The sequence below is a fragment of the Phoxinus phoxinus genome (genome assembly GCF_949152265.1).
Source record: "Phoxinus phoxinus genome assembly, chromosome: 15".
Lineage (NCBI taxonomy): Eukaryota > Metazoa > Chordata > Actinopteri > Cypriniformes > Leuciscidae > Phoxinus > Phoxinus phoxinus.
Window position 1 is genome coordinate 23944429 of NC_136890.1, and position 24871 is coordinate 23969299.

Here is a 24871-nt window from a genome sequence, read left to right on the forward strand (position 1 = left end):
AAAACTTTCAGCATTTTTAACTTAAAAAAAAAAAAAAAACGCCTCTTAGTATGATTTATAAGCTGTTTTCCTCATGGTGACCAAAAAATGTCCCCCTTTTGTTTTATAAACAAGAGTGGCCTGGCAGTCAAACATACACAAAACGAAAAATCAGCCATGTAATTTGAACTCTTTATTTATTATTCACTAATAAAAGTATAGGGATTTATGTGTTACATGTGTTGTGTGATGAATGTCTGAGCACAATAAATAAAAAGAAAATAAGAACATACATTATTCAGCTAGTAATTATTATTGTTCTGTTTGGCACTAAAATGATATAAAAAATTCTTATTCAATGTTATGATGGTGTCAATACTCTATTCACTACCAAATAGCAATATTGATAATACACATATTGATAATACACATTAAAATAAATACACAGAAAACAAAAACACACTTTATACTTTTCCTTTTCTCATTTCTTGTTGCCATAAATCATTTACATTTAAAAAAAGGTTAAATAGCCTATAAGAAACTACCAAACACTACTAATACTGTCTCAGTATTCGAGTGTCTCAAAGGGTTTCAAACTCACCCAGAGACTTACTTACAATTCATACAATAGAAAGGATGTGAACTTTATCATGTTTATTCAGAGCCCTATGAGGCGGATGAAGTCATTTGCATGTTTGTTGTACATGATAACCATAATAGACAATCTGATTGTGAATCGCAGAATATGTGCTTTAGTGGAAAAGCATTAGCATTAGTTGATTTTCCATATGGGAATGGGAAAAAAAAAACAGTCAGGCTGAATAGATGCATACAATGGATGCAATACAAAAATTGATTTGAGCAGTTTGACATTAGAGCTTCTGAAAAAGTCAATGAGAATATGTATGTTCTTTTCACACAAACAAGTAATTATCCTAAACCATCAAGCAAAATCTACTAGAACTATAATATGTATTAGTCAGTCATATCAAAATCTTGATCAGTTCATTAATAATGGCTATGAATAATTCAATATTCACACTTATTGTGGATTGCTGTGTTAGCTTAGAAAACTTCAGAACATCCTGGTACTGGTAGAGGTCTGGTCATGTCAAATCAATATTAAGCAGCAGTTTATCCTGGATTTGAGGACTCTGGTCGGCAGTCACGTTCATCCAGAGTTCACAGTGATGTCATTAACGGCCAAGACTCCTCTAAGGTAAGCTCGTATAAAATATCCAATCACAGTTATTGCTATCCTCTCCCAATCTCTCTTCGTCTATGTAGGTCTAAGTGTTTATAGAATAAGGCGATACAAGACCCAAAGGCCGAAAGTCAACCAGTGGCTTGTCCAGCTGAGCTGCATCCATTTCTGAATGGTGTGACTGGCCATGCTGTCCTGCAGACAAAATACAAATATTTTAAACAAATATGAATAATAACCTGCACAGAAAGTAAGGACCATAGGATTTCAGGAGAAGCGGCTTGTACCTCATCAGAATCCATGTCATCTGTACTGGAGCCAAAAATAGAGCCCAGGTATGTAAAATGTAGCACTGCTAACATGCTAAATGTCCCATTAATTAAATATACCCACAATTCCTAGAGAGAGAGAAAATGGAAATACATTTTTAAAGACATAAACTCCAACTTAAGTTTTTACTTGAAACTTTTTTTATTATACTATTTAAAATTATAACTTTTTTTTTTTTTTTAGCTTTTTACATTTTTTAAAGATATTCACACAAGTGCTTAAATAGCCACAATGACATATACAACACCTTTTTATGTCTGTGTTTGCAGTCAGATAGGCATCTCTTGGAGAGGACGCATGCATTTAAAATGATTGACAATCTTTTTCTAAGCACTGAAACACAGAAAACACCAAAATCCAAGATGAAAAACAACCAATAGTGTGAAGAACATTAGAAAATGTAAAATTAGAATGTTTAAAACATTTTATGTTTTTAATTATTGCAATAACTGAAAACAGTGACATGAGCAATAATAAATGTCTATGCTGAAATAACTATACCTGAACAGATACTCACCGTGTTCAATATATGTTATGAAGCCTAGTGTGAATAATACTGCCACAATGTGGAAACTTAGACCCTGTATGCACAGAAATACAGTATTGCATTTATTGTACTCTTGAGAAAGAATGCAATAAATTCAAATTAAAAATTAAAAATAGGCCAAAACGCACTCACGTGTAGCAAAGCGCTCGCTGTGTATGTCAAGATAATGGCTGTAAAGCTCCCATATCTGAGAGCCTTCTTAAACACATCTAAATAAATGATAAATGAGACTTACCATATACTTGTAGGTATTAAAAATATAAAATATACAAAAGCCTCCTTTATATAAAAGCTGGTCATTCTGTTCATTCAAGTCTTGTGGGAGCTAAAATATTTAAATTAATTTCAGAGTGCGATAGAACCAATACAAAAATGTTAGAGAAGCCATTAACAAACGGAAAGAAAGAAAAAACACGTACAGGTGTTGAGCCAGCGGGACATGGGCAGGTTCCAGGAAGTGACCACTTCAACCATGGACCTGGGAAACTCAACATTAAGCGGCTTTGCTATTGTCATGTCCCTGAAAAGACAGAAATGGAATGACAAGAGAAACTGAGAGAAAGAAAGAAAGAAAGAGCATGAAATATTGATCAATTGAAAGAAAATGGCAGTTATAATCTTTAAGTGAAATTAATCTTTGCAATGTCAGAAATAAACTTTATATTTTTTTTTATTGAAGCTAGGGTAGGCAATCCTTTTCATAAACACTTTTTGTTCTACTGGTTATAACTCTCTTCACATCCTGATAGAAGTGGTGTAAATATTTAAAAATGTATATCTTCTGTGGAAGTCTCAGGACCAAAAAATGTTCGGCCAATCACTGCATTCAGTCCAAATGGATAGGATATCTTAATATTTATATAGGATATATTAATTAAAAATATATTGTCATCATATATTGCTAGCCTCTCTGAAATTGCCTACCCTAGCTTTAATGGAATCATAACTTTATTATTATTATTAGTAGTAGTAGTAGTAGTAGTAGTAGTAGAAGAAATAATATTTTATTAACAATATTTGCCCTTTATATGTTATTTTTTTATTTTTTTAAAATATTCCTATAAAATAATCAGACAGTATACAGTTATCTTATGGCCACTGTAATGGCCAACAGTGTCTTGAGAGCCACTGAAACCATACTAAACATAACAGCAAGCCTATCTAGATTAGATTACTGTGCATATGAAAAAGAAGGAATTTGTCAAAGGGCATGTTTGTCACTTTCAGTGACATTTTTGCTATGTCCCCTGTTTTATTTCTGACACTCATTATGTGAATCTGTATAATTACAAACCACTTAAGATTGTCCTTCTCTTCTGTGAACCCAGCACCTGCCAGCGTGGTTGTCGTCTCACCGAGGTAACTTACAAAGTAATTACTGAAATGGAAGGACAGGCTGTTCTCATAGGCCTGCAGCCACCTGATGAGGAGCATCACAAAGCTGAAGGTTATCACAGATCAGAGAAAAAAACACAGAGACTGTTGAGTTTTAACATTAAGGGCTTGTGTATTTCTTACCTTTTAATAGAGCCTCTGCATTGAAATATAAAATGAAATTCATTATTAAACACAATTACAAAATGCCTAGTTTATTAATGGACATAATTCAGAATTCTCTAACCATCATTATTTTAATTAATATACAAGTAATTATTAAATTACATATTCATTTGTCTTTATTCCCCATGATAAAATTGTATAAATGTATTAATAATATAAGTACAATACCTCATCTTTCGCTTCTTGCTAAGGAACAATATGAAAACAGATCAGTCAAACATTAAAAACCTTCACTGAGCCACAGATAGCAACACAAAAATTAACATGTTTGATATTAGAAGAATCCATCCATACTTTACACCTTATTGCTCACTGAATAAACTATACAGTATTCCACAACTCAAATTTATACTCACTTGCGGAGCAGCTTGTCTCCAAAGACTGGGATGAAATAGGGGAAGAGATAGGGAGCAATGCAGTTGGAAATGACCAGACAGATCTGGCTCTTTACACAGCTGAAGATTGACTTCGTAAACCAGGAGGCACTCTGTGGAAAAGGTCAGATAGATGCTCTAAAGTGCTGATGGAAAGCTCTTAATTTAATTATAAATTTAATTTTGATACATCTTTCATCTAAATTGCATTAGAACGAAAGCTGGCAAACTTGAGACTCACAAGTTTTCGACTCTCTACCGCATCCATGTAGCTGTTGAAACTGATCCAAGGTCCAAAGATGACGGTCCCCACAAAGTAAATGTAGCCCATGAACTCCACTGGAGAGGGAACTTTCTCCACTATGCCTTTGTCCAAGTCAAAGGCAAGAGAAACTGCTTTCATAGCCACTACCATCTGGGAACCTGGATGACCACAACAACCATTTCATTTGAAATTTAGTCTAAATTCAGTACAAATCCTGGTCTAATAGTCACTGTTGTCATGATAACAAAACAACAACAAAAATACTGACCTCTCATTTTATGCCAGGTTGTTGTATCCATCATATGCAACTCTCTGAAACAGAAAGAACAGAATCTTACCACTGTATCTCTAACTCTGGGGAATATATATATTATTGGCACCCATGCTAAGATAAAAAATGGCTGTAAAAAATACATCTGCATTGTTTATCCATTTGGTCTTTCATTTAAAAAAAAAAAAATCACAAAAATCTAACATAATCATTGAAGTAAAAGATTTGAAAGTTTGGGGAAATCACATTGTGAAATAAATGTTTTTCTCCAAAACTCATTGGCCACAATTATTGGCACCCCTAGAATTTTTCATGAGTAAAATATCTCTGAAGTATATTCCATTAATATTTACATTTTTAGCACACCAGGGTGACTAGGAACATAAAATTGTCTTGCTATGACTTCTTCTTTCACAGGAGTATAAATATGAGGAAACACAAAAGCCAAATTCCCTTAATCATCCATCACAATGAGTAAAACCAAAGAATATAGTTCTGGTGTGCTGCAAAAGATGGCTGAGCTTCAAAAGATGGCGAAACAGAAGAGTGCAGGAAGAGTGCAGGAGGACATACCCCAGAAGAAGGTAGATGAGGATAGTGATGGACAGGAAGGGTCCGCGGCTGCTTGAATGACGACACAGAAAGAGGATGAGGTAGCAGAGGAGGCTGAGAAGCACCACCCAAACCATGTGCAGCTCGAAGAACAGGTAGAGAGTGTAAAAACCGCCTGCCACCGTACTCAGGTGTTTCAAGAAAGAGGGCAGACCTGAAAGAGAGGAAACACAGCTTTAAAAAATCATTTTTAACATATTTTTTAAATATGACAATTCTGTCATTATTTATTTCCTGTCGTGTATTTTGAAACATTCTTCTTTCCATGGAACACAAAAGAAGTTATTTATAGCAGAAGTGTTTTATCGCACAATGAAAGTGAATGGGGTCGTATCTGTCAAGCAAGATACAAAGCTATCATATGGCTTCAAAAGACTTGAGATACATTGTACATTACCTACTTTTATAGTGAATTATCATTTCTGTCTTTTTTGGTGCTTAAAAAACATCTGGCCACTATTCTCCTTCCGTAAATATACAAGTGGCAAGGAAGAGTGAAAGTTATACATGCAGGTACATGTTTGGATTGACATCAGGGACTATTACATGTTATGTGTTGTATCAACCCTCTTACCCAATCTCCACAGCAGCCTACATACTAGGCAGATGATTAACAGCTGCCATACTTGTTCTAGACCGTGCTGGACAGTTGGAAGCAAGCAACCGAATCCCAGTTCCTGGAAGAACTCCTGTCTGCTTAGAGCTCCCATTGCTATGACTCTGAGAAAATAATAATACAATTTGAGTTTGTACCATAAATAATAAGATCAATAATGTCAGGGTATTTGATGAGCAATGACAGATGCTTTAAGCTTCAAAGGTAAAGCTAAGATCAAGGCTGAATTGAGGTCAGAACATGGTGTTTGTAAAATGAATCTCTGGGTTAGGCTAATACTGAATCCAATGCACCTAGATATGTTATGATTGCAACAGCTTTTAGAAATAGATTTTATTTTTTTATAATTCCATTATAGAAATCTATTCTCATCAGGATGCGGGAAAACCTTCCTGTTGGTATTCTGAATATATTTGTTATTATGACAACCAAATGTTATACCATGCAATATCAAAATAATCTTACCTCTGCAAGATGTTAAATACCCTTACACCGCAGTGCAACCAGACCGGACGTACGAGATGCAAGCTATTTGTAAAATCGACATCAGGGGTTGTATCCTCTAAATGGGAATGATAATAGCTAAGATGTACAATTCGTTACAGAGCGCGAGAACGGAGGATGAGCACTTCACCCCCACTGCCACTATCAACTCAGACAGCGATGAACCGCAATAGGAATACGCCTGTGGGTCCCTAAAATGTCAAGTTTTGGATACATTCTCTTATATTACATAGTTACATTTAGAATAAAGAGGTATCTTTTTCGCTTGGGTTCTAATCTAAATATTGAGAATTGTGTTGCGCTTCGTACAGCACAATCGGTCCAGATGATGCTGGCAATGCGCCTGATGTGGTTGATGGCTGATTCCCATTGATGCTGTCCGTCGTTCATGATTGCGTCCCAGAAGGGCCCGACGACCAATCATCTTTCTGTGCATCTGTGGCTGAACCAATCAGAACGAAAAGGCGGGGCTTTAATAGTCTGAGTGCGTGTTGAAATGTATTCAACATATGTGGGGATATACTAAATAGGCTACTTAGTATTGGTTTTAATATATTTAATATATTAAAATATAAATGTAAACGTTATACATTATTTCTGGCGAACTATCTTATGTTGTCTGTTGTTTTGTGATAGTTTAAATTATAAAAAATGTAATCATTAAATGCTCAATTTACCAGCCTACATTATATATATATATTATTTTATTTTTATAAACGGCCTGTTTATAGATTGGTACTTTTATTTTGAAAAGGGTGACGTTGGTGAGGCGGAAGTAATTAATTAAATATTACAACCGGATTTTTTTGTGTGTGTGTGAAGCGGTTAGGGAAAATTATCTTAACAAGCCTGGTTTTTGTTATTAAAGGTTTGTTGAAATATTTTTCTAAATAGAAACGTTAAGCGAGAACAGGCAGCTAATTACTGTTGCCCGTACCGAAAGCGACAGTATCTGTCAGATAGGGTGCATTCATTCAGTGGGTTGCCAGCTTGCAGAAGGTTTGGAAGTAAAGTTGAGATTTAAGAAAAGCACGCAATTCATAATTAATTAAATTACAAGTTGTATGATGGCAGGGCTGCTCTCTACGCAATATAATTCCGCACGGAGTAAATTACACCTGTTAAGGAACAACCCTGCACTGTCAGTTCTAACGAGCACTCAACGTAAATACAGTAAGGATGGAGCTGGGATTGAGTATTTACACAAAAGTGTCGTCCCGACCATGCACTACCAGAAGAGTTTACCAAGGTAAGAGAATTAAGTTAGCTGCTAGTACATAAATGACAAATAACCCATGCCAGATAATTAATTTCTGTGACAATGTGCTTTGATTATTGTGTCTTTGAAGTTGAATCGGATTTTAGTTGGAAATACTATAAGTAAAACGTTTGTATAAGACAGTTTTAGGTCATATTAGAGAATGTGGGTGAAAGTGCAAAGTCTACGCTTAGATTGCAAGGGGATGGGGACACGGTGTTACACGTAAATACGCCCCCCTTGCCTCAATTTTCGTTCCCTCAGCAGTGGTCCGTATTACAATGTAGAGGTAGAATTGCATTTGTTAATAATGAATTAAATGTAATTGAAATAAATGTCCTTGAAGGGAAATTGTATTGAGCTTGTGATGCTGTATACACCACCGTTTAAAAGTTTGGGGTCAGTAATATTTTTAGGCTGCATCTATTTGACAAATTTATTTATACAATTTAAAAAAATTAAATTGTCACAGGATCCTTCAGAAATCATTCTAATATTCTGGTTTATTGCTCAAGAAACATTTCTTATTATTATTGTTGAAAACGGTTGTGCTGCTTAATATTTTTTGTGGAAACGGGAATCTTTTTTTCAGGATTCTTTGAAGTTCCTATAAGGTCAGAATAGAAATCTTTTGTACTTTGCAAAAGTCTTTACTTTGATCAGTTTAATGCAACCGTACTGAATAAAAGTAATAAGTAATTTTTTTTAAATCTTGCAGACCCCAAACTTTTGAATGGTAGTGTACATCAACAAAACTCAGTAAAAATCAGTATATAAATAAGAGTAGTAAATAATTACACCAAGTAAAATATCTCACAATAAAATCCATTCAACATCATCTGAAATGTAGTAAAACAATACAAAAGATTTTAGTACATTACAAAATATTATACAATATTGTACAAAACCGACAAATACATAAAACTTTCAATGAATTTGTTTTCCTAAATACACTTTACATGATATTTACAGGTTACCAGTCCCAAAATTGGAGGATACTATACAGAGATATTTGGCAGCTCAAAGGCCCATGCTGAATGATGAACAGTACAGGTGATAAGCCAAGGGTAGCTATATCAACTCAGTCATTTCATATCTGAATTAATTTGAGTTTTGATATTTTTCTGCCTATTTCTGTTCCCTTGAAATCCAACAGTAATACAGAGAAAGTAGCTCACGATTTCCAGAGCGGTGCAGGCAAGCAGTTGCATGAGGAACTTGTGGCCTTAGACAAGAACAACAAGCACACCAGCTATATATCAGGTGGGATATATATACATCTATATCTATATATATCTATCTATCTATATATATATATATATATATATATATATCACATAGTAACAATTGAATTTTGTTTTAATTGTAACCTCAATTCAATGAATCGATTAATTTCTCCTTTTTACCTTGCAGCTCCATGGTTTGACATGTACTTGTCTGCTCGGGAGTCTGTTGTGCTCAACTTTAACCCCTTCATGTCCTTTAACCCTGACCCCAAACCCGAGTACAACGACCAGCTTGTGCGGGCCACCAACATAGTGTGCTCAGCCGTCCGGTTCATGAAGACCCTTCGTGCTGGTTTGCTCGAGCCGGAGGTGTTTCACCTTAACCCCGCCAAAAGTGACACAGATGGTTTCAAGAGGCTGATCCGATGGGTTCCCCCCTCCATCTCATGGTTTGGAGCCTACATGGTGAACGCCTATCCTCTGGATATGTCCCAGTACTTCCGTCTCTTCAACTCCACACGTATACCCAAGTTCAAGCGCGATGAGCTCCTCACAGACGACAAGGCCCGACACTTGCTCGTAATAAGACGAGGCAACCTGTATGTTTTTGATGCGCTGGACCGGGACGGCAACCTGATAAAGCCTGCTGAGGTACATGCTCACCTGAAATACATCTTGACAGACACCACAGAAGCTCCTTCATTCCCGTTGGGTGTTCTAACCAGTGAGAATAGAGACACCTGGGCAGGCTTAAGACAAAAACTGCTGGATACTGGAAATGGCGAAGCTCTGCAGTTAGTAGACACCGCTTTGTTTTGCCTCTGCTTGGATGAGGAGGTGATGAGAGACCATATTCACATCTCTCACAACATGCTTCATGGAGACGGCTGCAACCGCTGGTATGACAAGTCCTTCAGTATAATTTTGGCTAAGGACGGACAGACGGCCATCAATTTTGAGCACTCTTGGGGTGATGGCGTGGCCGTTCTCCGCTTCCAGAATGAAGTCTTCAAGGACACCACGGAAAAGCCTCTGGTTGGCCCTGGCTCCCAACCCGCATCCGTGGACTCTGCCTCTGCAGTTCGCCGAATAGGGTTCAAACTTGATGAAGAGTTAAAAGCTGGAATCACAAAAGCCAAAGAAAACTTCAACGCTGCCGTGTCAAAGCTCACCATCGACGCCATGGAGTTCAAGAAAGGTGGAAAGGAGCAACTTAAGAAGAAGAAGCTGAGCCCGGATGCCATCGCCCAGCTTGCTTTCCAGATGGGCTTCCTACGGCAGCATGGCCAGACTGTCGCCACATACGAGTCCTGTAGCACCGCTGCCTTTAAACACGGCCGCACAGAAACCATCCGTCCCGCTAGCATCCACACAAAGCGCTGTGCCAAGGCCTTCGTCCAGCAGCCCGGACAGCACACAGTGGAGCAGTTACAGGGGCTGTTGAGTGAATGCTCCAAATACCACGGGCAACTCACTAAAGAGGCGGCCATGGGTGAGGGCAGCAATTCAACAACCTTTCAGTCATAATCATGTGGTGTCTTCTGATTTTAGGAGTCAAAAACTGATTTTTTTTGTTAGCAAGACATTTTTTTTGTTTATTTTAACCAGTATTGAGAAAGTTAAAGGGATGTAAATTAAATGTCCTCTCATCATTTACTCACTATCTTGTCATTCCAAGCCTGTCTGACTCTTTCTGTCTTCTCTGGAACACAAAAGAAGATTTTTTTTTTGTCCATATAATGAAAGTTAATGTGATTCAAAACAACATTATACCCCATTGACTTGCATTGTATGGACAAAAAAAACATTCCACAGTCACACAGGTTTGGAACAACATGATAGTGAGTAAAAAAGGGATGAAGCATCAAAATTAGATCTTTAGTTCACTCTCAGTATCATTTTCCTTTTTTGTGTATTTTCCTCTAGGTCAAGGGTTTGATCGCCATCTTTTCGCCATGCGCTACCTGGCTAATTCGAAAGGATTGGCACTGCCCAGTCTGTACCAGGATCCTGCATATGCCGCCATAAACCACAACATCCTGTCCACCAGTACTCTCACCAGCCCAGCGGTCAGTCTGGGTGGGTTTGCTCCTGTGGTGCCTGATGGTTTCGGAGTGGGCTATGGTGTCCATGATGAATGGATCGGATGCAATGTGTCCAGCTACCCTGCCAGAAATGTTCACGACTTCCTTAAGTGTGTTCACAAGTCCTTGGAAGACATTTTTACAGTCCTTGATGGAAAACCCATTAATTGAAAAGTGCACTTAATATTTTAAGTTTATTAAAGCACTTAGCGTATGGGCTAATCTGAATGTAGTGCATTTATGTTTTACTTTTATTAGATAAGGTCTCAATGTTATTAGGTCAGTAAGGTTTAAGGTAGAACTAATAAGCTTTGCACTGTGGGGATAGACAAACGTGACTGCTTGATTTTAAACTCATACTAGAGTGATTGATCCAGAGAACTGATTATTGGTTGTGGGGTTTAGGCAATAAGGCAATTGTCTCCAAAAATCTAATCTTTTTGAAATTTTTGCAGTGAATTTTTTTTTTTTTGCAGTGGATTTGGACTGCAAAATTGACTTATTTAATTGTTTTTGTTCATTTTTCACCAAATGCCGAATCACTGTAGCATACAAATAACTAAAAGACCATTCCTGTGCCTTATAAGATGTAAGAACATGGAAAACTATGAATACTGTGATGTAAATATTGTAATAAAGCTGAATAAAAATAGCATGCAGAATGAAATACTTCCGCCACATATGTATGTTTATGTGCATGATGCATCACATACACTAACATTCAAAGGTTTGGGGGGTTAGTAAAATGTTTTTGAAAAGAAATATTTTTACTCAGCAAGGATGCATTAAATTGATCAAAAGTGACAAAGACTTGTACATTGTTACAAAAAAAATCGACTTTAAATAAATGCTAGTCTTTTGAACTTTCTATACATCAAAAAATTGTGAAAAAGTTTCAGCTTCCAGAAAAATATGCAGCACAACTATTTTCAACATTAACTTGATCATAAAGACTGCTTCCTGAGCATCAAATCAGCATATTAGAATGATCTCTGGAGGATCGTGTGACACTGGAGTAATGAAAAATCAGATTTACTGTCTTACATTTTAAAATATGCAATTATTGCTGCTTTTTTAATGTATTTTTCATCAAATGAATGCAGCCTTGGCCAGCATAAAGGCCCAGTAGTGTACAGCTCTTACACTGACACCATACCATTAAGGTGTAGAAAATATATTTTGAACGTTTAAGAAATATGAAGCACATCAACAGTTAAACAAGTTTTTATTTAAAAAAAAAAAAAAACAGCAAAACAAAGCAATATACAAATGTTGAAAATAGCTCAAAGTCAAACAATAAACTAAAACATTACTTTCATCCAGAATAAAAGCAGCTAGGTAGTTAGATGGGCTTGATTTTGAAGTGGAGGCCGATGAGACTGAATACGAGGCATTTGAGGTCCTGGACCAGGTAGTAGAAGACTCTGAGTCCCTCCGGATCCCTGAAGAGCAAGATTGCAAATGTTACTCTCTTGCAATACACATTACAAACAGTAAAACTGCAGAGTGGGGCATTGTTTGAGAATATAAAAGGGAAAGCAATAGAACATGACAATACTAAATAAATGAAGCAGAATAGACCTACCGTACATTACAATAAATAATTTGTGTTACTGCAATGCTATGTTTCAAGATTTAAGACAGCAGTGCAGAAGAGATCAAGATGACATCGTTTATGAACTAGACTTACTTGGACTGGTTGACATCAATTAAAGATCCAATTTTGGAGGTTGTGAACGAAATGTGTTCATCACCGATGACAATCTCCAGTTCCTATGAAGCACAAAGAAGAGCAATTAGGATGCGGAGTATTACACCTCACATGGTGACCAGAGCAAGAGTAAAGAAATTGCTAAATTTATGTTTCTACAAACCTGTCGGCCGACTCTGTCTGGAGGGGGCCACAAGGCATCATCTTCTTTTGTGATCTCACTGTCGTCAATGATTCTCTTCAACTCTTCCATCACGCTTTTATGTACATAAGCCTGAAAGAGGGAAAATCTTGTAAGTTACACATCCTACTTTTCAAAATGCTGCAAATGACAAAATATTGTACGTGTAACGTCATCATGCAACGGACTTTACCTCTTTTCGGATCATGACATCGTTCTTGTAGTTACTGTTGTTTGCATATCTCAGCTTTCCTGAATGAAAACAAAACGATCTATTTATATTACATGAAAGCTACTTATGAGAAAATTAAAGTCACTTTGAAATAGTCTATCAATAAAAACAACAATTTCTCAAAAGAAACATTTATCAAGTTAAAGTCAAGATATCAGACTGGCAGTTAAGCTCTTAAAATGTTGTTTAACGTGTTAATTCGTTTATCTACAGGAACAAACCCACTAATTTGTCATGACTAAACAAATTAACAAGTAACTAAAGTTTAAACAGATGGAAAAAATGTTTTCGGCCTGGTATGAAAGCAAGCACCGAATTCAATAGAAAGGCTGTTAGCATTTAGCAAGCTAAAGTTGGCGCCTCGCTTACCGTCCGGTCTGAATTCAAATTCCAGAAATTCGTGGCCGAATTTGCCTTTATGGCCCACATAGTACCTCAAATAAAAGTCACTCGTGGACATAACTGCACAGTAAAGCGATATATATAAATCTAAATTACCGCACGAACACACTTCCTTCAATGAAACGCTTTAGCTTCAACGACCAATAAGAAATCGCATGCGTACTGCAGGTCGCGGTGTGACGTCACGCACCGGTCGCCTAATGATGATGCTCAACCTGGGCTTTTTTTTTTTTGCAGCTGGGCCTAATACAGTTGACCCGGGTTGACTAAAAGCACAACATGACCCCCACGAACCTGTTAGAGTTGCTGTATTCTTTCATGTTGTCTTTGTTCTAATCTAAACCATTGTGTACTTCTGTCCAGCTTGCAATAAAGTTCTTAAAAGAGAGGGATTTACAGACTTGTTTTCTCTCATGTAAGCAAATGTTACTACAGCACTCAGGTGGCCATGTGTTGAATTGAGGCAATGAACGTGGGTACAAAAACTTTTTTATTCAGCTTTGCTGTCAACCACTTTGTTATGCAACTTTCTGTGATTGATTACACATTTACACGATGATACAGTTGTCATGGATTTATTAAACCACAGATACACTAAAAAGGAAAAAAAGCCCATATCCAGCTTCAAGAGTAACATTTTAAGACCAAGTGTTATTAATACTCATTGCAATGTCACAGAAATGCTGTTTTAAAGCCTTGCAACTGTAGTTCTATTTGGTCCAACAACAAAAGCATGCAGTCTTTTCCAGTTGTAGTATGGTTTGGCTTTCTTTGCAGTTTGCACCCCTTTTGCAAGCACCAAAACTCAAAGGCATCAATAATGAACATATAGGCTTATGATACATCATGCAGAACACCACTTTTTTTGAAATCCCTTCCAAAGCCACTCCTCTTCACAACAAGACAATGTTCCAGACTAGGATTTATTTCTAATGTCAACATAAATATGTCACATATTCTGGTAAAATCAGTATTTGCTATAATCACAGACAGTAGTGTGGGAGCCAACTAATTGATTGCACATTAAACAATGCAACGGCAATCGTTTAAATCTTTGGAATCCCACAAATGTCAGTAAAAAAAAATAACAAAATATTTGCATCAATTTCAGTCAAGTAGGATTACACACTGTTGGTAAGATCGATGACAATGAGATGAAATCATGATTTTATTCAGGGATGAACTGGGTGGTTGAGTGAAAATAATTGTAAGGTGTACTGCATTTTTGAAAGCTGGTGTTTAAATCTGTGCTAATATATCAAAACCCTGACGAGAGGTATTAATATCTCTGTTCAACAGCCTGAATGTTTGAGCAACCAAGTGTTGTTTAGAAAAGTAATATTTACAATATTTAGCCAATGTAAAAAAAGGAACAGTCTGTAATTTCACACACAAAACTGCTATGATGGCACATAATTTGTTGCAGAAGTTTCAAATTGGTTCTTGAGAAGCATCTGGTAAGACATCTCAAATTAATTCATTTATGACCATGCTGATTGAATCACTAATACCTAAATGAGACCAAGGCCCAGACGTCAACAAAAGATTTGTAATAACTTGTGCAATTTTGGCCCACGGGTGAAAATGCCTTTGGCAACTAAATAAGTATTCAATTTGCAAAATGATTAATTTTTTTTTTGCATCTGGCCCATATATAATGATGATGATTAAAAATAATAACCTGATGTTTAAATGACGTCAAAGAAAATCGATCATATTCAATCAAATAAATATTCACATCATTCAATAATGGATAATTTAAAATGTTCTACATACAATTGTAGACGAGTCACCCTGTATAATAGCAGCAATGTGAAAGAATAAATAAAATATAAAAGTTATTTTGAATAAGAACAGTATGCAGATCAATGATTAACCAATTTTAAGTGAAAGATTTCAAGATCAAAGGCAAGATTTCAAGATCAAAGGCAAGATATATGGGGTTTAAAGGTTGGATTGTTCAGGTTCACATCTCTGCATGATATCAGAGTGCCTTGAATTGGCTTTTTTGTAGCTCGAAAATAAAGAAAACCGAGCTACAAGGGAAAATATGTATTGCGTATAAAAAAATGAAACCGCTTGAATTGTGAACACGTATGCTGAAAAACACAAAGTTAACTCTTTGGTGAGTTTATCAAAGTGGCACCATGGTGTAAATATTATGGGTAGTCTGGGCATCTATGAAGTCACAACACAGGTTAAATAGTGGTTAGATTAGTTTAAAAACTGACAAAAAAAAGAAAAGAAAAAGAAAAAAAGAAAGAAAGAAAGAATAGAAAAAGCATTGCAAAGGATGAAGAGACGGAGAATTCCATTCAAGTAAGCATTTCCATTTGTATAAATGCTTCTCACAAGTCGAATTAAAGAGAATCATAAACTGAGTGTCAAATTGCAGTATTAGAGTCAAGGATACAGTGCATAGTATATGAACATAAATCTCTTGACAAATAAATCGCCATTAATGCGAACACTCCAAAGCAACGCTGCGCAATCAACCACTGGACTTGTTTTTTAAGTACGTGACCATTCAGAATGAGGATCAGTTGGCATCTCTGTAAATATTCAAGAGGAGTCTGTGTGGCCACAGTATGTAACACTCAAAAGTGCTTCAATTGCAGTTCAGAACCAAGTATGATAAATATACAATATATATGGACATAACATAAGCAATTTTAGTCTTGCTTAGTTAGCCTGATTACTGCCCTTTATTTTAGAGTTGTGGCCTCTGATGTTTTCTATATTAAATGTAGAATACAGTTCTTTTTCTTTCCTTTTAGGATAAAACTGAGTTCATGTTTTCATTTGTAGTAACTACACCCTGAGAGGCCTGTTGTGACCAAGCAACACTGCCTGAATTGTTCAAGTGAAATGGAGGAATAAATGTTTATCCTTCAGCAAGAAACACTGATCTTAGAGACATCATATCAATAATGCTAGAATACTAAAAACTTATTCCATTACTGACAACCAAGAACAAAAAAAAGGGGAATTTTAAAACATTGACTGTTTTTGGCCTCAAAGGGGTTTTCCAGGGATGCAAAAAACATAAAAGGTTCTTTAAATACAACTACAAATGTAGTCCTTTCTGATAGAAAAAATGACTAATAAAGAAAAAAAATATATATATATTTTAAATTATGTTTAATCCTTATTACCATGGAGTCATGAAATATTTCATTATTTGCATCCCCCCCCCCCCCTTTTATTCAATAAACCTACTCTCAAAATAAAATGCTAAAATAAATAGTGAGGAAATATCAATTTTGACCTTTAACAATCACAGAACTAGAAGCGTATCTTTCTAACTCCTACAACATCAAGTGTAGCCAGTCCAAAAACAAAACAAAACACGGAAGTAGAATGAAATAAAAGGCAGTCTTTGAATTTTTTTGTGATTCTTTTTGTCTTATACAATGTTGGCTAATTAACTAAATGCACAAGCAATCCTTTTTTTCTCTTGCATCCTTCAAACATTCATTCTCTCCTGCATTCCCTGATGTCCTGGTATAGGGCTGGTCAATGTGGCCTGCTGCTGGACTCTGAGGGATGCCGTTTACGCGGTGTGTTGTGGCCGTTGAGGTATCCATTCAAGCGTTTGTTCAAGCCACCATTCAGAATATCCTGAATGTGCTGCACTATCAAATTTATGGCAACTAGATAGAGAGATAGATAGAGAGAGATTTAAAGTTATGTAAAACGACTTTGCATGGTTTGTTTACAAGTCACTGTTTATTAAACAATTATGAAAATTTTTTATTTGTGTCAAAGTTGTGGTGTGTGTGTATATATATATATGCATCTCAAGGCCAGCTCTCCAAAACATAAAACACATTTTCACTTGTTTCACATGTACTAGAAGTGCTTCTACGTCTAGTACATGTGAAACAAGTGATAAAAATTATTTTGTGTTTTGGAGTGCTGTCCTTGATAGGCACCCTCAAACATTCCTATTTTCAAAACAATATATGTATATGATAAACCGTTCCAAAACATTTCCAGGTATTTGTATCTCCTCTATTCCATGGTAAAATCTAATAGCACATTTGGACAAACATTCAAAATCTCACCCAGATTATCAGCTCCCCTTGGAATGATCACATCAGCATACTTTTTTGTCTGAGGGGGGGGGAAGAAGAAAATAAAAAAATGAGAAGCCCTGATAAGAACATTTCAATATGACAATCAAAAACAACATTCCACTGGGCAAATATTTCACCACCTGTTTCCTCTTAAAAGAAAGTCAGAAATATACTTTCACCGTCTCACGTAACCTGAAAGACTTATATTGGATCTGTATATCAATAAAAAACTAAATGGAGCTAATAAAGGGTTCTTACATATACTCTCTATATAAATAAAAATGTATATTTCATTTGCATTTATATAAAAACAAAACAGAAGGACCATTTATTATTTGGTACAAAAAAAATATGTAAGGTTGTTTTGTTTCATTGTATCATATCACATCACAATATTACTGTTTTTACTGTATTTCTGATCCAATTTCTGTATTTCTCAGCCTGAGTTAGCACAAGAGACTTATTTCAAAACATGAAAAATATATGGCAAATGTAATGGTAGCACGTGTGTGTGTGTGTGTGTGTAAATTGATAAAGTAAACACCATTAATTAATTAATAAATACATACATGCATAAATAAAAACAACTAATTTCGAATAGAAGGTCAGTAAACATGGCAGAGAGTGTAAAACTTACTGGCAGACAGAACTCCTCGAAGGCAGGCTTAACAAATGTTATGTATTGGCTTAGCACTTGCTCTAGGTCACGGCCTCTCTCACTGATGTCTCTCAGGACTATGTGCAGAGGTGAATGAGATGAGAAAGAGCGAGAATTAAAAGATGGGAATCAAATTGCACAGAAACACATAGCCCTATCATCACACTACCACATTATGAATGTTTATTGAGATCCATTGATCTTGATGAAACCCACACACACCTCTGCGTGACAGGCGTGTATCTGCATCTGTGTCCACAAACAGCTTCATCTGAAACAGATCTCGGATTTCTTGCGAATAAAACATAAGAATGCCTTCAAATAAAACCACGTCTGCTGGATAAACAGCAACCGTCTCTTCTTTCCTGCGTATGTGTAAGGAAAACAAGTGTTTCAGGATGCAGGAAATACCTGAACAAACAGATTATGTAACATCAAGATAAGGCCAGTTTCACATCGCACTCAAGTAGTGTAAGCCAAGAAACCAATACTTTCCTGCAATCACTCAATATGCGCACCAAAATAAATACTTGCTTCTTACACATTGCTTTCATGTGTGGTTCTCACATAAATACAAACATATCCACACATAAAAACAATACAATGATAATAAGTTAAAGGGTTAGTTCACCCAAAAATGAAAATTCTGCCATCATTTACTCGCCCTCGTGTCATTCCAGACCTGTATGACTTTGGTTAATCTTCAAAACACAAATTATAATATTTTTAATGAAACCAAGAAGGTGTAACCTAGGAAACTTAGAAGATGCAAAAAGGTCATAAAAGAGTTGTAGAACAAATACAAATCGAACGGTTTAATTCTTGTGAAGAGATAAAATCGCTTTATAATGATTTACAGCTTTAATTTAGGCTTTTTGTGTTTAGAAGATTAACCAAAGGCGTATGGGTTTGTAGTAATGATGCATTTACTTCATATTTACTTTTGAGTGAACTATGCCTTTAAGCAATCTAAACTGTTCTCAAATGTGGTCTGAACTGACCTTGAATGGGTAACAAAGTCGTAGACTGGAATTTGGACCGTTCTTCCCTCCATGATATCACACAGGGTTTTGACTATCAACTCATTATCAAACGCATCTGTGAGACGGAGTAAAAGAGGGTCAGTGAGACAACACAGAATTTGTTCTAAGGTTTCCTGATCCACAGGACGTGGGAAATCGAGAACGAGCAAAAAAAACACTGATAAACCACTTGTGCTGCTGTAGAATGAGTGTGTATGAGGGTGGCTGAGTCAGACTCAGAGAGACAGTCTCACCACACAACACACACCACACAGATCTGTATCCTGCTCACAATAACATGCTGCAATAGGCATCGTTATTTGGCAATACATATGAAGAAAAGCACACATGAAGAACCATAAATAAGGTAAAAAAATATATATATATATATAAACTAAAATGATATCAATGTACCTTGTAACATGTAACATGACCTTTCAAGCTCTTTTACCTGGGTGGTCAAAGTTAAATTGTCCTTTTAGAGCCTTGGCCTTTTGTTCGGGGGTCAGTACCCTGTAGAAACTGTCCTGACTGAGGATGGCCACCTGCCTCTGATGATGGTCGATCTTATTCTGGCCAAGGAGCTCCATAATCTTCCCACAAACTGATGACTAAAAAAAAAATTAAGAAAGGATTGTAGTTCAGAATCATCATAATTTTCATTTAAACTGTGAAATTCTGACAAAATGGGCAAAAATTCAAGGTTAAGTTTGTAATTACTGTGGGTGGCCACTAAACTTGGTTAAGGAACTGATAACGGTTTTGTATTCAGATCTAAATAATAATAATAATAATAATAAAAGATATTATTCTTTTCATGGTGTTCAATTCCATTCTGGGGCACCTATTTTTTTTTTTACAGTTCTGACACCTCGTCCTCAGACTTTGAGCAATTTAGTTTGCATTATATCAGTTGGATTAATCCGACTCACTCACTGAACCGCATATCATTAATTTCATCATGACAAAACATAAATGAGCTAAGAACTGATACACTGTTACGTTGAACAGTACTTAAAGTCACCATGCAATAAAAAAAAGAATCTTATTTTTTATGGAATATTGCAGTATTTATAATAAATTATTTATCTAAGAATATAAATTTATTTTTAAAAACGTGCCCATAATTTTTAATCAAAATAACTCACTCACATGAGATCACAGCAATGACAAACCACAACGATCCAATCAATTTCTGATGGATAAAATTAAGTCCCGCCCTACATTTTTTTTCTTGTTCTAAAGCAGTTTCACTCGGATTTACAAAACAATAGGGAAGCAAAGTTTATTGTAACTTCTGTTTCATGCGACTTGAAAACATTCACATTATAAGTATTGTTGTATTTTGACACAAAGCAATGACATACATTAAATATAAATATCACTAAAAATCTTTCAGTCATTACTTTCAAAAGCAAAATCACACCACACACACATTCAATGCATAAACACAGGACTGTGTTTCTTCAATCCCTAAATGCCTTGCTTTGCTGATATAATAATACATCCCCATTAAAAATATAAAACAGAGCAAGGACTGTAACCTACCAACACACACACACACAGAGACAAACAGGTGACACCCCCTTGAACAAAAAAACCCCACAAACCATGATCAGTTACGAAAACAAACAGGTGTTTGTTCACATTGTCACTGAGAGATTTCAGCAGCCCGCTGCACTTTGAAAATATCTAGTACACTGACTATCTTCATAAAAACTGATCTATATTCCCAAGGCAGTCTACTAATAAACACCGTCATATGATATTTGACATGATATGGAGGAAGGAGTCACACCCTGATGAGCCCAGCACAAAAGAGAGAGAAATAGCATTAAAATGTACAAGGTCTATGGTGTACCTTTTCAGATTGCTGACTTAATCACGATGAGAAATATTAATACCCTAGCACATCTTTAATTCAGAAAGGGTTTATACACACTCTGCAAAAAAATGTCTAAACTTGCAGAGACAAAGTAAAAGCTACTATTAGGAAAGACCAGAAAGTATATCTTATGATCGACCGATAATCAGTTTTGCTGGTATTTTCCCGATATTTCAGCATTTTTTCCATAATCATGTATCGGTTTTGTGGATTCACCAATAAATCACCATTTTTATTTTGTGCACTCTTTCAGACCCCTTTATTTACTAAGTGTGTTTTGTTATGTATGCAAAAAGGTAGTTTATTACAGAAATTATAGCACCGAAAAGAAAAGTGTTAAAACAGTTTTGTTCAGATCAATGCTGTTAACTGTCAAAAAAAGAAATATGTATTGGTTCTGTATATCGGTTATTGGGTACACAAATATTCAGTATTGGTATCAGTTAAAAAGAGTCAATATAGGTCGATCTCTAGAACACTCAAAACCACATGTGATGAGTTCAGATCATCAGATCATGTAAAGACACAACCTCATGCCAATTAAGAGATATGCAGTGCAGGGACATCCAATTGAATCCTGCGGAGTCTGATGAAACCCTGCTGTATGCGGTAAAATTTCTAGCAAAGCTTTCCCTCACCATGCTGCAATGCTGCCTGCCAGTCCCTTAAAACAGTTCAAGCTGTCCCAAGCCCCATTTAACAAGCACACATATACACCAAGCATATGTCAAACAAAAACAGCCATCCTTTGCTTCAAGGCCTTCATGTCATTCAAAACACAATGCATGCGTGCTGACTTTTGTCACTCACACACAAAATAAAATCACAGCTCTGCTCAAACACATTCATTGCATTAACTTCGTGTTGCATATAGTCTTGTGAGAATTTTACCTGCCTCACAAACAATAAATTACAATCACCAAGAAAACAACTCTTCTTATATTTATAGAAAATTTCAACTTCAATTTGGCATGCTGGGTCCTTAAACCATTTTGACGGTGACACTCAACCATATACTTAAAAATAGTGGTGAATTATTTATTTACACCCTGTGCAATTCAAATGGACAAGCAGCATGTTGAACAATGAACAATAAAGCAGTAATTTGTATTATTTACTGGTAAGTGGTAACACTTACTGGTAACAAGGTTCCATTTGCTACCATTAGTGTTCCACTGTGTTAAAGTCTCTTGCAAAAATAAAAAATATTTTTCCATTGATCCAATCATGATGGTCAAAATTAAGTCCCACCCTACATTGTTGTCATGTTCAAAAAGCCGCTTCACTACTACGTCAAAACAATTGGAAAAAAAAGACTAATCGCAACTTCTGTTTCATGCAGACTTTAATTCCCAAGCTTTTTTGTGTATCTAGCAAGCTAAGCTGCAGTTTAAAAATGTAATGCGAATGCTAAAGTGCACTTATAATGGGTTGTATGATGTATGCTCTCAATGCAAAGAAATGGCTGCATTAAACATAGAACTCGCTTCAGTCATTTATCTGCTTTAGCATTTCCAGGATGTAAACAAACTTGTGTCCTTAAACAGCACACTGAGAGGAGAGCATAACATATTAGCACTGGGCAAAACATTGAGTGTCTACACGGCCAAAGGAATGATAACATACTGCTTGAGGGAGTCTATACAGTCAAAGCATTTTCCCTGAGAAAATAGACTACACGTTCTCCAGCAGTGTGGTAGAGAGAAACCTGCACACCTGACAGCTGGGAGAAGCAGTCACAACATAAGCAAACAAGATAAGCTAACGGAAGAAAGGAACAGACAAGTTATGTAGAGACCATTTAAATTATGACTAAACAGAGTGGTCATTAAATACACTCATAAAAATGACTTAAACTTTATCATCATTGGTCTTTCCAGCAACTATGGCCAATAATAACATAAAAACTGTTACCCACACATTCACAACACAAAATCTGACATAAATCTAAATTATGAAATAAGAAGTAGAAATTGGCATACTAAGTCATAATCAACATAATTATGATTTAGCCTACAAAAGCATTTGAAAACAAATGCCTTCTATAGGCTACATTAAAGAAAAATACAACAAAAATACAAAAAAACAATATATTAATGTATAACTGATGTCATTCAAAAATTAATTACATCAGTTACTTGCATTGGTTAGGATTTTTATTGTAGAATTTTACTTTAAACTATAACTTTTCAGTTATATGATCCATGAAAATATGATCCATAAATATTTTAAATGACAACTAAAACAAATCGAAAACAAACACTTCTTCATTGGAGCAGCTGTCTGGACGCATCACTGCGTACGCACGCACGCCGCCTTTACGCACGTAAATGAGGTAAGATGTGACACATTCGCTGTGCCGCTGACCCCAATAACGTTAACCAACAAAAGCTCCGCGATTCTTCTTCTTTATCGTTCAAATTCAGGAGTTATTTATGTTTAACGCTAACCACAACAATATAGAACCTGTTATCTCATTCTCTGATATCACACACACCGACCATTAGCCCATGAAACAAAGACCGTTCTTTGTGCTTGTATAACTGTTATCCTAGCGGACAATGCTTCATTCATTCACATATAATAACTATAACCGTAAAGATAGACTTTCCTCACACCACGTTGTAAAGTAAAACTGTAATTAGGGTGTTCGCCAGCGGATGGGATTTTACTGAACCTGATGGAATGTCAGAGCGATTGTGGTGATTTACCCGGCGCAAGTTTCATGCTGTTTTCTAACAACAAAAGACAGTACGTGGTATTTTGCTTCGATACAACAACGCCTGATCCACAACAATCCTGTTACTTCTCGCAAATGAATTAAATAGGCTCTTGAGCACTTCAAAAGAAAATAATAGTAACGATTAATGCTTATTAATAAGTTGGAATACGTCCACCATCGCCATGGTGTTTGTATGGCGACGGTGTGTGGGAGCTGTCTACCAGGGAAATGACCAACATCTTTGTTTTTAAGGGATATAAACTACTCAATATATTCTAACTGTACGTGTATTTCAGTTTTAAAATACTAGGCTACCATAATTTATTAGTTATTTCTTTCGTCTAAATGCTTAAACTTGATTAAAATAAATAAATAAGATCACTTAAATGCTAAACGTCTACATGCCGATTTGCATCGGACCTGTCAAACCATCTCGGGGAATAAAATACATTTCCACACTGATGATTCCGTGACAATGAGCCACGCGGTCAGTGTGCGCTCATCTCATCTCTGTGACAAACACAAAATCAAACGATAACTAATATTCGTAACGTAAAGCAGAATGCCAACCTTGCCGCTGGCAGTGCCGCCGGCTACCCCGATGAGGAAAGGTTGCCTGACAACATGCTCATTTTCGGCTTGATTGTCCAACTTGCTGTCGCTGTCTCCTGCCATGCTGTCAGTGAGCGCAGAGACTCTGAGTCTGGCTGCTTTTACCACGGCAAGCAGCGGCTCCTCCTCCTCCCCCTTCCTTACAATTGTGTATATCCTTTTCCTTTGCCCTTTGTGTACACGTGCAATTACATGTGTTAGTTGGAATTCTTAGATTATCCAGATTGTAAGAAAGTACGAAAACATCAGCGTTAAATTCTAACAATGTGTGACTGTGTGTAGAGATAGATAGATGGATGGATATTATACTATTTTATATTATTAAATTTATTATGGGGCAAGTTGTCAGAATGGAACCTGCCAGCGAAATTTAAGCAGACAAAAAAAAAGTAAACACAACCAATGAATGAAAAAGTATACAATGTGTACTATTTGTGGACTATCCACAAATAACTGTCAGTACCCTGTGCCTTTCAAATCATCCCTTATCAGTCTCAGTCATGTACTAATCCATTTTCCAATCTAAATGTCGGTGAT

The 24871-nt window shown here is 36.1% G+C and overlaps 4 protein-coding genes across 4 annotated transcripts; 1 reads left to right on the forward strand and 3 right to left on the reverse strand.

Moving 5' to 3' along the window:
• Nucleotides 1-152: 152 nt before the first annotated feature.
• porcn (porcupine O-acyltransferase) lies at nt 153-6669 on the reverse strand. The gene is made up of 15 exons (XM_079636848.1): nt 6224-6669; nt 5717-5862; nt 5104-5296; nt 4528-4571; nt 4236-4417; nt 3977-4107; nt 3789-3806; nt 3579-3593; nt 3355-3480; nt 2480-2580; nt 2193-2269; nt 2031-2094; nt 1761-1846; nt 1471-1581; nt 153-1378 (listed from the first exon to the last, which is right to left on the reverse strand). Exons 2-15 carry the CDS (start codon nt 5850-5852, stop codon nt 1277-1279), a joined length of 1386 nt encoding a protein of 461 aa, XP_079492974.1. The 5' UTR covers nt 5853-5862; nt 6224-6669; the 3' UTR covers nt 153-1276.
• A 311-nt stretch (nt 6670-6980) lies between these two features.
• cpt2 (carnitine palmitoyltransferase 2) lies at nt 6981-11497 on the forward strand. The gene is made up of 5 exons (XM_079637893.1): nt 6981-7511; nt 8493-8573; nt 8677-8783; nt 8934-10238; nt 10673-11497. Exons 1-5 carry the CDS (start codon nt 7327-7329, stop codon nt 10999-11001), a joined length of 2007 nt encoding a protein of 668 aa, XP_079494019.1. The 5' UTR covers nt 6981-7326; the 3' UTR covers nt 11002-11497.
• Nucleotides 11498-12038: 541 nt separating this feature from the next.
• On the reverse strand, nt 12039-13569 carry magoh (mago homolog, exon junction complex subunit). Its single transcript, XM_079637895.1, has 5 exons — nt 13324-13569; nt 12916-12974; nt 12705-12815; nt 12521-12603; nt 12039-12272 (listed from the first exon to the last, which is right to left on the reverse strand). Exons 1-5 carry the CDS (start codon nt 13412-13414, stop codon nt 12173-12175), a joined length of 444 nt encoding a protein of 147 aa, XP_079494021.1. The 5' UTR covers nt 13415-13569; the 3' UTR covers nt 12039-12172.
• Nucleotides 13570-13828: 259 nt separating this feature from the next.
• uck2a (uridine-cytidine kinase 2a) lies at nt 13829-24469 on the reverse strand. The gene is made up of 7 exons (XM_079637894.1): nt 24293-24469; nt 19567-19726; nt 19095-19191; nt 18316-18458; nt 18073-18170; nt 17424-17472; nt 13829-17009 (listed from the first exon to the last, which is right to left on the reverse strand). Exons 1-7 carry the CDS (start codon nt 24395-24397, stop codon nt 16873-16875), a joined length of 789 nt encoding a protein of 262 aa, XP_079494020.1. The 5' UTR covers nt 24398-24469; the 3' UTR covers nt 13829-16872.
• Between the last annotated feature and the right edge of the window lie 402 nt (nt 24470-24871).

What these genes read in the sequence shown, in the direction of transcription:
- porcn (XM_079636848.1), bottom strand. Translation starts at nt 5,852, where the DNA reads ATGGGAGCTCTAAGCAGACAGGAGTTCTTCCAGGAACTGGGATTCGGT. An exon ending in GAGAAGGACAATCTTAAGTG is followed by an intron (nt 2,581 to 3,354) that starts GTTTGTAATTAT and finishes CTGTCTTTTCAG; the next exon opens with GGACATGACAATAGCAAAGC. An exon ending in ATGACATGGATTCTGATGAG is followed by an intron (nt 1,379 to 1,470) that starts GTACAAGCCGCT and finishes TTTTGTCTGCAG; the next exon opens with GACAGCATGGCCAGTCACAC.
- cpt2 (XM_079637893.1), top strand. Translation starts at nt 7,327, where the DNA reads ATGATGGCAGGGCTGCTCTCTACGCAATATAATTCCGCACGGAGTAAA. An exon ending in GCACACCAGCTATATATCAG is followed by an intron (nt 8,784 to 8,933) that starts GTGGGATATATA and finishes TTTACCTTGCAG; the next exon opens with CTCCATGGTTTGACATGTAC. An exon ending in CACTAAAGAGGCGGCCATGG is followed by an intron (nt 10,239 to 10,672) that starts GTGAGGGCAGCA and finishes ATTTTCCTCTAG; the next exon opens with GTCAAGGGTTTGATCGCCAT.
- magoh (XM_079637895.1), bottom strand. Translation starts at nt 13,414, where the DNA reads ATGTCCACGAGTGACTTTTATTTGAGGTACTATGTGGGCCATAAAGGC. An exon ending in ATGTCATGATCCGAAAAGAG is followed by an intron (nt 12,816 to 12,915) that starts GTAAAGTCCGTT and finishes TCCCTCTTTCAG; the next exon opens with GCTTATGTACATAAAAGCGT. An exon ending in ATTGATGTCAACCAGTCCAA is followed by an intron (nt 12,273 to 12,520) that starts GTAAGTCTAGTT and finishes CTTGCTCTTCAG; the next exon opens with GGATCCGGAGGGACTCAGAG.
- uck2a (XM_079637894.1), bottom strand. Translation starts at nt 24,397, where the DNA reads ATGGCAGGAGACAGCGACAGCAAGTTGGACAATCAAGCCGAAAATGAG. An exon ending in GCGGCACTGCCAGCGGCAAG is followed by an intron (nt 19,727 to 24,292) that starts GTTGGCATTCTG and finishes TTTTTTTTTTAG; the next exon opens with TCATCAGTTTGTGGGAAGAT. An exon ending in ATTTAACTTTGACCACCCAG is followed by an intron (nt 19,192 to 19,566) that starts GTAAAAGAGCTT and finishes TCCGTCTCACAG; the next exon opens with ATGCGTTTGATAATGAGTTG.